Genomic DNA, 15,373 nt, shown 5'->3' on the forward strand with positions numbered 1-15,373 from the left:
GTATGCAGACCGGGAGTAACACAACATAAAACATATTCTTGATAAACCATTTGATGACTTCAACAAACAACTTTGAGGGAGACCAAAAGAGAAACTCAACATTGTATGAAAGTTGGGTAATATGATGCAACATCATTATAGAGAAGCATGATTCATGTAATTCATATCACATCAGGAATACAAGGTTTGATTTCCTTAATCCCCACATTCATACAAACTATAGAGCTCTAAACAACTGCCACTTAGCCAGAAATAAATGTCATACCAAAATTGTTTATGACAATGAGATGCAAGAAAAAAAGAAGAAGAAGAATGTACCTTAGCCCACAGAGTCATCTCAACAATGTCTATAACAACTTTGGGAAGGCGGCCTAACATGTCTTTACACATGTTTAGAATGCCATGAAGAAGCCGATTCCTACTCAAGAACAGCAAGACAACCAGAATTTATACTCATTGTAATATAAGTGATCTATTTATCATCCTAAATATCGCTGGTACTCTTGCCGATACTCACCTGTCATCTGTATTAAATCATTGGAGTAGTCAAAGCATGAAACCTCATCAAATTAAGTAGAGGTGCAGAACAAGAGACCCTTACCAGCATAAAAAAGGTGCAGCCAGTAGGATCATTTGCAATCACCTCCACTTTTGAAAGATGCTTCAGCTTGTAAAGTTTTGCAGGCTATGTATGCAAGAGATTTATGAACAATATTCAGCACTAAATTAAGGTCATACTATGATGATAAGAAAGTTACATTAAAAATTTCTAGGTGCAGCCAACAACTTACCATGAAGATCGTCCTTCCGTTTTCTTTTTGTTTTATTATAAAACATGATGTCAGTGAACTTTTAATTGTAAATATGACAAAGAAGGCCATTTTCATGATTACTTAACTTTAAAAAAAATAAATAAATAAACACTACAGATCTTGAAAATTATTACAAAATTAGTTGGATTGCAGGCCACCAAAACATGGTACTTGTTAGAGAAAGAGAGGAAGAGAGAATGCTTGAACCACCAATCTCAATGGACAAGCTCATGTATAAATAGATAATGAAGTGTACAATACGTATAGTGTACATGATCTATACTCAAGATATACATACACATAGATACATGTATCTAACAGTACTAAACATAAGGTGACACAACAAAGCTGAAAGATCTAATGACAGCAGAATCTATCTATAGATATGACTCTTTGCAGGAAATAAAATCACTTCAAGAACTCCACCAGCAGAATACTTCAAAATAAGCAGAAAAGTTTTAAGTAATAAAATTTCAAAAAAGCATGAAATAAAATTTCTAATTTATGTACACAACCTGAAACTTTCCATGGCCATCTTTTCACTTTTCCAAGGAATGGTGAGCGCCACACATGCTTTTCTCCATTGCCATATAAAATAGTCCAACACCATCCATGACTTTCTCCATTGGCAACAGAAGAAAGGTTGTAAACTAATTCATACATCCTTACAAAATAGTCCAACACCATGACTTTCTCCATTGCCATTTCATACAACAGATCCAAAGAACCTCTTTAGAATCCAAATAAACTATATATATATATATATATATATATAAGCCTCCTTAGAGGCCATTAGATCAACATCAAACCACTCATCTAAATCCCAATCCCACCTGTTCTCTTTTTTTCACTTTTCATCTTTTATACAAAAAATTCTACAAATGTCTGTTCTCTCTTTTATACTTCTCATCTGTTCTGCAGAAATTCTACAAATGTCCATCTGCAGAGGAAGCATTATATATATATATATATATATATATATCTTACTTAATTTATATTTCAAATTAATGATGAGATCTAAACACAAAATTCAACAACAAAGAGAACACCTAACAAGCCCATTATCATTACACTCAGGACACCTACACCAAAAACCCACCTCCATATCCATATCCATATCCATATCCACCACCACCACCACCACCACCATCATCATCATCATCCTCCACAAACACTTTACAACTCCCTGAACACCTCCCACACAACACAAACCTCACTTTTCATCCAAACACTCATCCCCTCCACAACATGTCACTTTTCATCCAAACACTCATCCAACACATCATCATCATCATCATTCGCATCACTAACACATTAATCAATAAATCCCATCCCACGCCCACATAAAAACAACTCAAAAAAATCCAAGGAACAAATAAGGAAACCCAAAGACTTTGATCACCTTCACAAAGGAACTAATTGATCATCACCAACGCTCACACAAACCCTGCCCAGCCCTGATGATCATCATCTCAAGTCTCCAGTCTTCAGTCTTCACCACCCATTGCATTCCTCACCGAGCACCTCACCGACATCACCCACACTGCATTCCTCACCGAGCACCTCACAGACATCACCCACACTGCATTCCACTCCGAGCACCTACCTCACAGACATCAGTGGTCCTCTCCAGCCTCACACATCACTCAAACCCACTCCCAAATTATAATAATAATAATAATAATAATAATAATAATAATAATAATAATAATAAAATAACTCAAATCCAATGAGCTTCTGAACAACTCAAACCCACTCCGAATAAATCTTAAATTAAATCCCCATCCCCAAATAATAATAAAAAAATAATAAAACAAGTCAAATCCACGTAACTTCATAACCCACAACTCAAACCCACTCCGAGCCACTCATCTCCTCACAACAACACATGATCATGCACATCACTAACACATTAACTCAATAAATCCCACCATGGAAAAGAACCCTACTAACACACACACACACACACACACACACACACACACAAGGCTTCCAACCCATGCCCTCATCATCATGTGTGCTCTCTTGCTCTCTGCCTGCCTTTTTTATAGAGAGATTGGTTGGGAACTTGGGATTGTGGGGTGCTAAATGAACGGTGAAGATTAATAATAATTGATCACAATCATTTCATTACAATTTACAAATCCAAAGGACTAATAAAAGATAAAAAAATTTATTCTTCACATTGGGCATAAACAGTAAAAGAAGCATTGTTTGAGTGTAGTGTAGGAACAACACCAAAATTTAAACACATAAAAGGACTCTCATCTCCCTCTACATCCATTAAAAACAATTTGAAGACTAAAAATGTTGACTCTGAAAGAGCTTTTAAATTTAAGTTTGGATTGATTAATGTTATAATCCATATTAATATAAGTTTGGATTATAAGCAATTGGGTATGAATTATGAGACATATCACCCAATTTCTTGTGTGATCAGTTCACAACAAGGAATTATGTGAACTTGTGTAAGATAAGCTAAATATAATCGAGTTCTTTTTTTATGAATGAAAAATATAACCGATTGCAACCAAATGATTATACTCGATGATCAATCGGAAATTAAATCACAAACTTCTAATTCATTCTCGATAATTTGATTGGTTTTTTTGTAATTTTTAATAATGGTATGAAGAATATATTTATATATATATAGCATTCATAGTCCATAAAAGCAAGATGAATATCATTACAAGACTTTTTTTGCAAATAAATTTTTCCAGAGATATATTTATTGTATTCTCGGAATTTACAAGTGTTTGAGAAAAGAAATCGGTGAAGTTTTTCAAGATATGCGACCAATCAACATTTCCTCTTCCAGACAATCCTTGTAAGTCGCGAGCTCTTCAATGACATCCTACTCTTCCCGGTTCACTACATCGGAGATGGCAAAAACATTAAAGTTACTGCAGAAATAAATTCCCGCATCAAAGAAAACCCGACTGAACTAAAAGGCAAACCAAAAATTAATTCCTCTGCCTCTAAATAATATGCAGTAGAGAATTGTAACAAGGAGAATATTTACATACCTTCACCTCCACGACACTTCTTCCAGAGTTCATGCTTATTTTTTTAACGGGCCTCAAAAAATTAATTGGGAGTCTCAATAGTCCAAGAAAATTTCCAAAATGTCAACTAAAATATGCAATCCCAATAAAAGAATAAGTTTCACTCCTATTTATGGTTCCTCCCATGTATACGCGTTCAGTCCTTCCCACTTCACTTTTCTTCGACTCGGATTAAGTTATGCAAACAAAAAACTTATTAGACAATGAGGTAGCTTTCACAATGAGGTCGGTAGCTTTCACAATGAGGTCGGTAGCTTTCACACATTCCCTAAGGTAGCCTTTTCTCCCAGAAAAATTAACAACTACACATTGACGTCGCATACTATCGAATCACTCAAGAGTAGCTTTCACACATCAAAAAGGTAGCTCTTTACGCCCATCGAGCAGTAGCGCTTTCACACATCCCCGAGGTTGTCCTTTTCTCAACTTAATCATCATAAACACTATCCGATCACAAGAGCGGCTTTTCACACAATAAGGGTGGTAGCTATTTCCGCTCTAAGAGCGAGTAGCTTTCACACTCCCTTGAGGTAGCCCTCACTCCAGGTAAATCATCAAGCACACAATCCTCAAGCATAGTGTCTATTTACCTTAGAGCGGCTTTCACACTATAAGGGTGGTAGCTCTTTCCTCCCTTTAAACACTAGCTTTCACACACATGATCAAACTAAGTCACTATTCACAACAACTTCCTCCAAGCATCCAAATCGCTACATAGTAAAGACCGCACGCTCTAAGAGTGTTTGAAGGAGCCAAAAACAAAGTAAAACCAATGATTAACTCGAGAAAGAAATTAAAATCGACAAATGTCATTTTCCTAGACTAAGAGACTCCCTATTAATGCTATATTTGGCCCTGAAAAGCGCAATCACAACAACATATTCGCTCGTACAGAAGAATATAAGCCTGATCGTGGAAAACATCGCTCGAGCTAACAGGTGCGACCTTCTCATCATCGCAGCGCATCCATGGGCCATCGAGGTATTTGATGTCGGCTGTGTAATGTCCTGTGGAGGATTTACTTCCATGGTGGGTGACACTTCCCACCAGTTCATACAAGATTCTCTGCATAAAAAAATCATAGATTCAGTTAATTGTGTCCTGTTAAAGTCATCGTAATCAGTATTTAGATAAAGAAAAAAATATCCGATTGCTTACTTGATCTCGTGTGGGGATCTGGCGAGAAGATCATTTTTCAATCTCCAAATCCGAGCGAGAATTTAGCTGGTTTATCAAACTTAACAAATCCGGAACCGGAATTCTCAAAAGTTGAAACGCATAAGATGCAATATTAAAAATTAGGAAGTTTTTTTCAATCTTCGTTGATTTGCTTGCTATTTGTTTTTTTGTCCGCATAGTCCACGCATATCGTGCATCAATTTTTAAGCACAAAAAAATCATTAAATCGGAACTCATATGCAAAGTTTTTTAAGAGACGGCTACCTCGCAGACGATCCGTATCCTTCATTGTTTTTTTAGTTCCAAAAATGTAATCTCGACTGAGTCCTCAATGGTGTGCACTACTTTGGGACCGATGTTAAGGTGGAGCACAAGGAATGGGTGGACAATCTCCAAAAAGGGATCCGCATTTTTCGAATCGTGTGGTATGTTCAAAGTTACTTATCAAGGAAAACCCCTCTATGATCGGAATCTCTAAATTAAATCAATTATCGCATTATAACAAATTCATTCTTTTCAAATTGAATGTTTTCTTCACAATGCTGCGAGCAGCATCAATTAATATCAGCAGGCACCAATCACATGATGTGACAATGAATCAAACCAACTCCTATAATCAATAAATCAAACATGAAAGGAAAGCTTATGATCATATTTGCATTGAAAAGTATCACACAAGAAAACTAAAACAAACAACAAATCATAAACAAAGTTTATGAATAGCAGTAAAAAAACATACCCTTTGGTTCGACGATAGTCCTTAGCGATCCCCGGAATATATCACTTAACTCCGATGGGTACGCATTTCTTCTTCCATATAGCGGTGATTTATTGTTTCTTTTGAATCGTTTCCCAATTGTCTTGAACGGAAGAAGAGCCTCTCAACTTGACAACTCTTCATGCATTTCATTGATCATAAAGGCCAAAAATTCCTGGGCATCTATGTTTTTCCTTCCATCAGATGGACGTTGGGGCAAAGTCGACAGCGTATTTCCGATGATACCCTTAAAGATGATGGCCGCCGATTGGTTCCTGTCTCCCATTGCTCCGATAAAATGGGATGTCAAACTTCTGCGATCAAAAGCTGGAAAATGCATGTAACGTTGGATGCTCATCCTTCAAACACAATCAAATAATTAGTTGATCATTGGCAGAAAAACTAAAGTCAGAACTATAACATTGTTAGAGCTATGCAAACTTAATTTGAGATAACGATTAGCAAATCAAAGTACCTTCTTAATGTGGCATTTATCGAGCTCACACACCACTGAGACAAAGCAGTGCAGCAGGAAAGTAGAGCTTACAGCGTTGAATTGAGCGAGGCTAAGTTTTCCAGGATTTTTCAAGCCTCTCGGTGTCATAACATCCATACCAGCTTTGGCAATAGTACCCTTTTCCTGATAGTCAACAACAACAGAGGCTACAATCAGTAACATCAACACTAAAATGAGCAATTACATATCGTTTAAACCAAATTATTGCTGGTGAACAAAAGTAAGTTGAGTATGTGAGTTTCAAAATGCCTTGCAAAAGCATATAATTCATGGAGTTCATGTATTTATTTCATAAATTAAACAACCAAAAAAAGCCATCGATGCTCTTTTAATGCATATAGATTTTTCTTTTCAGAGAAACAATCAGATTATATTTTCCGCATATAAACATATTAATGAATAAGAAGTTGTGAGGAAAAAAAAAGCAATAATATTAATCAAATTAATTCAAGAAGGAAAAAATTCAACTCAATTAGCCCATTGAATCAGATTGTATAAAATATCACCAAACCAAAAGGGTAATATGAAAACCAACTATTTTATTTTATTCAGACGTTGAATAAAGGATCCAACTCATAACTTGTCTATAATTTCGGAAAAAGAGACTTTTTGCAAAAAGGGTCAAAACAACCTTTTTAATCAACAACATTAATAATATTATTACATGATAACTAGAATAAGAAATTAGAGTTAAAAGCAGAAGAGAACGTTAAAAAAATAGAATGTACCAATTCTTGGTTCATTGTTCTTGAGCAAAAGAAGAAAGTGATGAAGAAGAAGAGGGATTGATGATCTTCTTTTTATAATATTTTTTTAATATTTAATTTTCCCACCAAAATTACAATTTTGGAGGGAAAAATTGGTTACGTGTAACAATATATCCGGATTGGATAAATCAATCTGAGATATAAATTTAAAAATTTTTAAGATATATTTAGACATTTAGAAAATTGTTATTTTGAGAGAAAAAATTATGTATGCCTTGGCGTGATTTTTTTTATTGCAAATTACTTTTTAATTTTCAGGATTTTTTTAGAAAGTTATATTTAAAAGTTGCCATATAAAAAACCTACCATATAACGATTTATTCTTGAAAATTTTAAAAATATTTTTTTAAACATTTTAAAAACCGTTATTTTGAATATATATATATATATATATATGACATGACGAATATTTTTAAAAATTATTCTTATTAATAAAAATTTAAAATTAATTTTTTTAAAATTAAAATAAAAATATTTTAAAAATTTTCCCCATTAAATCCGATAAAATCACAAAACATGAAACTTTAAAAAAAAAATTATTTCTATTGAAATATTTTGTTGGAGATTAAATTTTTTATTTTTTTTTATTTTAAGAACATAGGAAAGTAAAAAAGGAGGTGCAAAGAAGTTCAAAAATCACAAAACCATTCTTTAAAAATTACTACAAGAACAGGTCATATAGAAATTAGAAAAAAAACCAATACAATTAATTCAAGAAGGACAAAATTCAACTCAGTTAGCCCTTGGAATCAGATTGTATAAAATATCATCAAACCAAAAGGGTAATATGAAAACCAACTATTTTATTTTATTCGAGACGTTGAATAAAGGGATCCAACTCATAACTTGTCTATAATTTTCAGAAAAAAAGAAAAAAACTTTTTGCAAAAAGGGTCAAAACAACCTTTTTAATCAACAACATTAATAATATTATTACATGATAACTAGAATAAGAAATTAGAAGTTAAAAAGCAGAAAAGAAGAGAACGTTAAAAATAGAATGTAGTAATTCTTGGTTCATTCTTCTTGAGCAAAAGAAGAAAGTGATGAAGAAGAAGAGGGATTGATGATCTTCTTTTTATAATATTTTTATAATATTTAATTTTCCCACCAAAATTACAATTTTGGAGGGAAAATTGGTTGCATTGTAACAATATATCCAGATTGGATAAATCAATCTGAGATATAAATTTAAAAATTTTTAAGATATATTTAGACATTTAGAAAATTGTTATTTTGAGAGAAAAAATTACGTATGCCTTGGCGTGATTTTTTTTTATTGCAAATTACTTTTTAATTTTCAGGATTTTTTTAGAAAGTTATATTTAAAAGTTGCCATATAAAAAACCTACCATATAACGATTTTTTTTCCATATAACGATTTATTCTTGAAAATTTTAAAAATATTTTTTTAAACATTTTAAAAACCTTTATTTTGAATATATATATATATATATATGACATGACAAATATTTTTAAAAATTATTCTTATTAATAAAAATTTAAAATTAAAATAAAAATATTTAAAAAAAATTTCCCCATTAAATCCGATAAAATCCCAAAACATGAAACTTTAAAAAAAAATTTAAAAATTATTTCCATTGAAATATTTTGTTGGATATTAAATTTTTTATTATTTTTTTTATTTTAAGAACATAGGAAAGTAAAAAAGGAGGTGCAAAGAAGTTCAAAAATCACAAAACCATTCTTTAAAAATTACTACAAGAACATGTCATATAGAAATTAGAATAAAACTGATGATACTGATTAAGCTCTACATTTTTTATAAAATAAAATAAAATGATTGTAAAATATGTATGGTAAGTATGGATTGTTTATGCATAGTAAACAAACTTATATTATCATGTTTCCTTAGCTGATACTCTTATATTATCATTTTTTTTTTTACTAAAATACCTAAGGAGGTGCAAAGAAGTTCAAAAATCACAAAACCATTCTTTAAAAAGTACTACAAGAACAGGTCATATAGAAATTAGAATAAAACTGATGATACTGATTAAGCTCTACATTTTTTTTAAAAAAATAAAATGATTGTAAAATATGTATGGTAAGTATGGATTGTTTATGCATAGTAAACAAACTTATATTATCATGTTTCCTTAGCCGATACTCTTATATTATCATTTTTTTTTACTAAAATACCTAACCAAATATATTTTAAATATTTCAAAATTCATAAGATTTTGTTGTAAATATTAAAATTATTTAATAATAAATATTTGTTTTTAAAGTACATTCTTAATTTTAAAATAATTAATTTTTATTAATATTAATAATTCAAACTTAAATATTTAAATAAATATAAGTTTTGTGTCCAACTTAATATTTGAAAATAAAATTAATATAAAACATTTTTTATTTACAACCAAATATTTCAATGGAAAGATTTTTTTGTTATATTAAATTAAAATTTGATGATTTTATTGGATTTAAAAGGTATAATGGGAAAAATATAATGGGAATACATTAAAAATATTTTTAAATTAAAAATATTTAATTTTAAAAATTTTAAAAATATTTCAAAATAATTAATTTTTAAACTTTTAAGATATATTTATGTTTTTAAAAATATATCATTAGATGGCTGATTTTCTTTTTGATATGTCAACTTTTAAATATAATTTTTTTAAATCATGAAATTGAAAAGTAAAATTGCAATTACCTTAACCAAGGAGGGCATAGATAATATTTCTTTTTTTAAAAGTAACAGATTTTTAAATGGTAAAATTTAATTTTAAATTTTAAAAAATGTATCACAAGATTGAAGATTGAAGATTGAAGATTGAAGATTGAAGATTATCATGTTTGTTTAGCTGATCATCTTGTGTTATCAATCTAAAATACCCTAACATAATATATGCCAAATATATAAAAAGTTCAAAATCTTTTGATGTATATATTAAAATTATTTAATAATAAATATTTGCTTTTATTTTTTGAAAAGACACATTTTTAATTTTAAAATATTTAATTTATATTAATATTAATAATTAAAACTTAATTATTTAAATAAATATAATTTTGTCTCCAACTTAATATTTGGGAAAAAATTACTATCAAATAGTTTTTTTCATCTCCAACTAAATATTTCAATAGAAAGAATTTTTTATTTTAAAATTTTTTTAATTTGATATTTTGCGATTTCATTGGATTTAAAGGGTATAATGGGAAAAAAATTTAAAATATTTTTATTTTTATTTTATAATTTTTAATTTTTAATTTTTAATTTTTAATTTTTCTTATTAAGATTAACAATTTTTAAAACATTTGTCATGTGATCATATTTAAATTTTATTTTTCAAATATGATGAGCTGGCACAAGGGAGGGGTATTTATATATGATTTTTGGTTTTTCAAAATAACAGTTTTAAATGTTTAAAAATATATAATTTAAATGTATAAAAATACATGATGACGGCTTTTTAACTTCTAAATATATATTTTTTTTAAAAATCATTAAAATGACAAGAAAAAGTGGCAAAAACACACAATAAAATACTTTCCATGTCATCATATTTTTAATTTTGTTGTTCAAATATCTTTGAGGTGGCATCAGTGAGAGGGCATAGATCAAAATAATAGTTTTTAATTAATCAAAATATATTTTTAAAATTTTAAAAAAATATATCGTTACATAGGGTAACTTTTTAATTGATCAAGAAAAATTAAAAATGACAGAAAATAACAACAGCAACAAAAACCAAGGGCATATATATATGCATATATATATATATCAAAACAATTGTTTTTTACATGTTTAAAAATATTTTTAAAATTTTTAAAATTAATATCAAATTAATATCTCCACCAAATATTTCAATGGAAAGATTTTAATAAAATTTTTAATATTTGATGCTTTGTGATTTTATTGGATTTAAATTGTATAATGGGAAAACGATTTAAAATATTTTATTTTATTTTTTTTAAATTACTTTTTTAATTTTTATTAATATTAATGATTTTAAAATATTTATCATGTCATTATATTTTAATTTTACTTTTCAAATACGATGAGGTGGCCCCTGGAGGGCATATATATATTTATCAAAATAATAGTTTTTAAAAATGTTTAAAGATATATTTGAAAATTTTAAAATTATATCAATAGTTGATAGATTTGCTTTTGATATGGCAAAAATTTGCTAGGAAAAAAAGCAATAAAATATTTTCAATGTCATCATATTTTAATTTTATTTTCAAATAGGCTGAAATGGCATCATATTTTAATTTTATTTTTCAAATAGGCTGAAATGGCACTAGGAGAAGGGTATCAATTCTTTTTTTCAAATAATAGTTTTTTTAATTATTTTAACTTTTAAATATAATTTTAAAAAAATCATGAAATTGAAAAGAGAATTTGCAATAAAAAACGCCTGAGGAGGGCATAAATAATTTTCAAAATAACAGGTTTTTAAATTTTAAAATACATATTTTAAATTTTTAAAAATATATAACTTTATGGCAGACTAGCTTTTAATATAGCAACTTTTAAATATAATTTTATAAAAAATCACGAAAATAACAAGAAAATTTGAAGAAGAAAAAAAAGAGCAATGATATTTGAGGGATGCTATTTTTACCGAATAAATTTACCCTTGTCATCCACATCCTCATCCACATCATTATATTTATATAAACTTCAAATTTGAACTTTAAAATTTTTTAAATACTTAAAAATTACAAATTATAAAACTATATCTAAAATCGTAAAACGATACTACAAAATCTATAAATATCTAAAAATTTACGAATAGATTTCCCGAATACTGGATGTAACTTGTCATCCACATCTCAAATCATCATATATAAACTTCAAAGTTTGAACTTTAAAAATAAATACTTAAAATTAATTATAAAACTGTACAAAATCATGAGCCCAAATACTACAAAATCTATAAACTAAAAATCTAAAATTTTTAAACCCTAAATAATAAATATGTAATGATATTTTTACCGAATAGATTTCCCGAATAGGGTTTAAATTTTTAGATTTTTAGAGTATAGATTTTGTAGTATTTGGGTTTATGATTTTATATATAGTTTTTATAATTTTATTAAAATTTAAGTATTTAAAGTGAGGTTTAATTTGAAGTTTATATAAGGTAGAAAACTACATATTAGTCCCTATACTCTTTTCACTTTTACCGTTTTAGTCCCTCCTATTTCTTTCTAATCCCTCTACTTTTTGAATGAGTGCAATCAAGTCCCCCATATATACTTTGAACATACAAATTACTAATTTTTATTGCTCATATATTCTATGAATCATATAAAAATAAAATTTGTATTATCTACTGTTATGTATATTACAATGATTATTATGGATGAGTGTGTAGTACATTAATTATTTTTATGATTAGAACAGTCTTAGGGGTTTGATTGCACTTATTCACGAGTAGAGGAGTTGAGAAAACAAATTAGTAGGAGGCCAAAGGGACAAAATAGAAAATAAGTACAAGGACTACGTATTCTAATAAAATAATAAGGGATGAGAGATGTGAATGACAAGTTGGGCATCCGTGGGAAACTTATTCGATAAATCTATTCGGTAAAAAGTAGCATTGCACAATTGTGTCCATCTTGCCTCATATTGCCCTAGTCGTTAATTTCTATAATCTTAAGGATGTGATTGTAAAATATTACTTTTACAAAATATAAAGATTCGATCATTTCTTGAAATTTCTAACATAAAAACCGTGCATTGGCGTCCAATGCAACATAGAAAACCTATTAACACTTTCTTGGATTCAAGAAGATCGAAGCGATTATCAAAAGGTAAACTCTCCATCATCGGCAAATTCTTCTTGTTTTGTTTTTCTATTAATTATGATGATTTCATTCAATTTATTAAGAAAAGTTGTATTTTATTATTAGTATAATTCTATTCGAAAGGTTGATTTGGATTACACATCTCGATAGTTCTATGGACATATATATATATATATATATATATATATATTGAAGAAAAAGTAATTTTATGAAAAAACAAATTTTAATTTAAGAAAGGAGAGAGAAATATACATATATATCTTAAGCATGATAGATACATGAAAAAAATTTAACAGGATAAAACATAATATTATTTATATTTATATTAATTAATGTTAAAAAAACTCATGATATTAAAGTTTAAATACATTTATTTATTTAAAAAAAAAATATTTGAAAAATGATTATAAAATATTTATCTTAAGTATGAATTCTTATGTTTCTTAATGGAAATGATTTATCCATTTTTTCAGAAAAAAAGTATGAATTCTTTATGCATAATATAGATACAATTTTTATTTGATTGACAACTTTATACAATGTTTTTGGGAAGTAAGATTATCATGTTAATCTTATGCTATCAAATTTTTTACTAAAATACCAAAACTAACATATGGCAAATATATCAAAAAACTTGGTAAGAATTTGATTTAAATATTAAAATTACTTAATAATAAATATTTGCTATTATTTTCTTTAATAAAAAAGGTACATAGTTAATTTAAAAATATTTAATTTTTATTAATATTAATAACTCAAACTTAATTATTTAAATAAATATAAAATTTGTCCCCAACTTAGTATTTGGGATTAATCGTCAAATGTAGGGTAAACTACCCGGATAGTCCCTAAACTATAGGGGTTGTTCCTATTTTTAGTCATGAAGTTTGAAAAACTTTCAATTGCATCCCTAAACTATCTATTTCCTTTCAATCAAGTCCTCTGACGGCAGGCGTTAACGGCAAGCTAGCGTGGCGTGCCACGTCACTCGGCAACTTTCACGTCGGCTTGCCCATAGTTTATTCATTGGCAATTTTATAATCTTGAGTGACCAAAATAGGAACAATCCATAGTTTTCTATAAACAGTGACCAAAATAGGAACAACCCAATAGTTTAGGGATGAAATTAAAAATTTTTCAAAAACTTTACTTGCCAACACAAGTCATAGGCTGATAGCACAGATTTTTGTTTGAAAATATATATTTATATTAGCAAAACATAACTTCAAACATTCAAAAATTGATAGTATAATGTGATATGTTTCCACCTATTTAATACATAACCTTTGTAATTGTAGTTTAATAAAAACAAACAAAAAACAACAAAAATCACTTAAGCATTGTAATCCAAAGATTAACCAAAGCTTCCACATCGTGCACAACCTCCCCGAGTTCAGATCCCTTTTGCTCATGTGCACCCTTGGACAAATCTTTCTTGGCCTGTTGTTGAGCATTTTCAACAGATTTAGATAACCCTTCCATATATCTTGAAGGCACTTGTCTCCCTTGCAGCTTTTGTTGTTGCCTTGGTGGATTTGTAACCTGGCTTTGTTGTGTAACCTGGATTTAGTAAATTTAATTACTTATAAGTACAGGTATGTAATCTAAACACCCTCATTATTTTTTTATTTGGTAATACATAAAGTTGGGTGACACTCTGACACATGGAGCATTAGCATTCACAATCATTGCATCTTATGAATTAGTAGCAAGATTTTGATAGACTAATGGATGAACTAAAACCTACCAATATTTGACCGATGAACTATCTATGCATCAATGCCATTCACTAAACAATTACCATATCCCCAATAATATTGAGAAAACATACGACATATAGGCAGCTAGATTAGAAATTTCTTTATGCAATAAAAATTTTCTCTGAATTTGGCTACAGGACTCTCATAAAATACCTAGATTTTTATTACATTACATAGAGAGAGCAGGCATGTAGTGGTCACCTCAAGCTTGATTTCATGAGACAAAAAAATCAACACTTAAATCACCTTGTTCTTCATGTTTTCAAAACAACTTGACAAAAATCAACACCAAAATCAGACAACAATGTTAATCTAGGGCAGGGAAAGAGAAAAAGAAGGGCTAGCTTCAGGGAAGGGCACCTACCTCAATATTATTCTCCTTCTTCACACCACTACGGCGATTGCTCTGTCTCTTCCATGGCGCCATGCTCATCGACTCCTTCCTTCGTAGATGAATGAAAAGGAAAGTGAGACAAAAGGGAAAGTAAAAAAAGGCTCACCTGAGAGGTGAAAGAGATGAAGGCATATGGAAACTATGGGCAAGCCGACGTGGAAAGTTGCCGAGTGACGTGGCACGCCACGCCGCCTTGCTGCTAACACCGTTCGTCGAGAGGACTTGATTGAAAGGAAATAGATAGTTTAGGGATGCAATTGAAAATTTTCAAACTTCAGTGACCAAAATAGGAACAACCCCATAGTTTTGTTGTTGTTGTTGTTGTTGTT

The 15,373-nt window shown here is 29.3% G+C and overlaps 1 protein-coding gene and 1 long non-coding RNA gene across 2 annotated transcripts; both read right to left on the bottom strand.

Moving 5' to 3' along the window:
* Window positions 1-610: 610 nt before the first annotated feature.
* On the bottom strand, window positions 611-2,382 carry LOC120253677. Its single transcript, XR_005534368.1, has 3 exons — window positions 2,215-2,382; window positions 1,328-1,428; window positions 611-685 (listed from the first exon to the last, which is right to left on the bottom strand). It is a non-coding gene; the product is annotated as an uncharacterized LOC120253677 (long non-coding RNA).
* A 2,341-nt stretch (window positions 2,383-4,723) lies between these two features.
* On the bottom strand, window positions 4,724-15,077 carry LOC120253678. Its single transcript, XM_039261958.1, has 4 exons — window positions 15,015-15,077; window positions 14,250-14,450; window positions 6,292-6,456; window positions 4,724-4,945 (listed from the first exon to the last, which is right to left on the bottom strand). The coding sequence occupies exons 1-4, from the start codon at window positions 15,075-15,077 to the stop codon at window positions 4,724-4,726; spliced, it is 651 nt and encodes a 216-aa protein (XP_039117892.1).
* Window positions 15,078-15,373: the final 296 nt, after the last annotated feature.

Source organism: Dioscorea cayenensis, unplaced genomic scaffold, assembly GCF_009730915.1.
Source record: "Dioscorea cayenensis subsp. rotundata cultivar TDr96_F1 unplaced genomic scaffold, TDr96_F1_v2_PseudoChromosome.rev07_lg8_w22 25.fasta BLBR01000161.1, whole genome shotgun sequence".
Taxonomy (NCBI): Eukaryota; Viridiplantae; Streptophyta; class Magnoliopsida; order Dioscoreales; family Dioscoreaceae; genus Dioscorea; species Dioscorea cayenensis.

Excerpts from the sequence above, each read along its gene's own strand:
- LOC120253678 (XM_039261958.1), bottom strand. The coding sequence starts at position 15,077 with ATGGCGCCATGGAAGAGACAGAGCAATCGCCGTAGTGGTGTGAAGAAG. Across the intron at positions 14,451-15,014 it reads AGAAGGAGAATAATATTGAG|GTTACACAACAAAGCCAGGT; the intron begins GTAGGTGCCCTT and ends TACTAAATCCAG. Across the intron at positions 4,946-6,291 it reads ATAAATGCCACATTAAGAAG|AGAATCTTGTATGAACTGGT; the intron begins GTACTTTGATTT and ends TTTTTTATGCAG.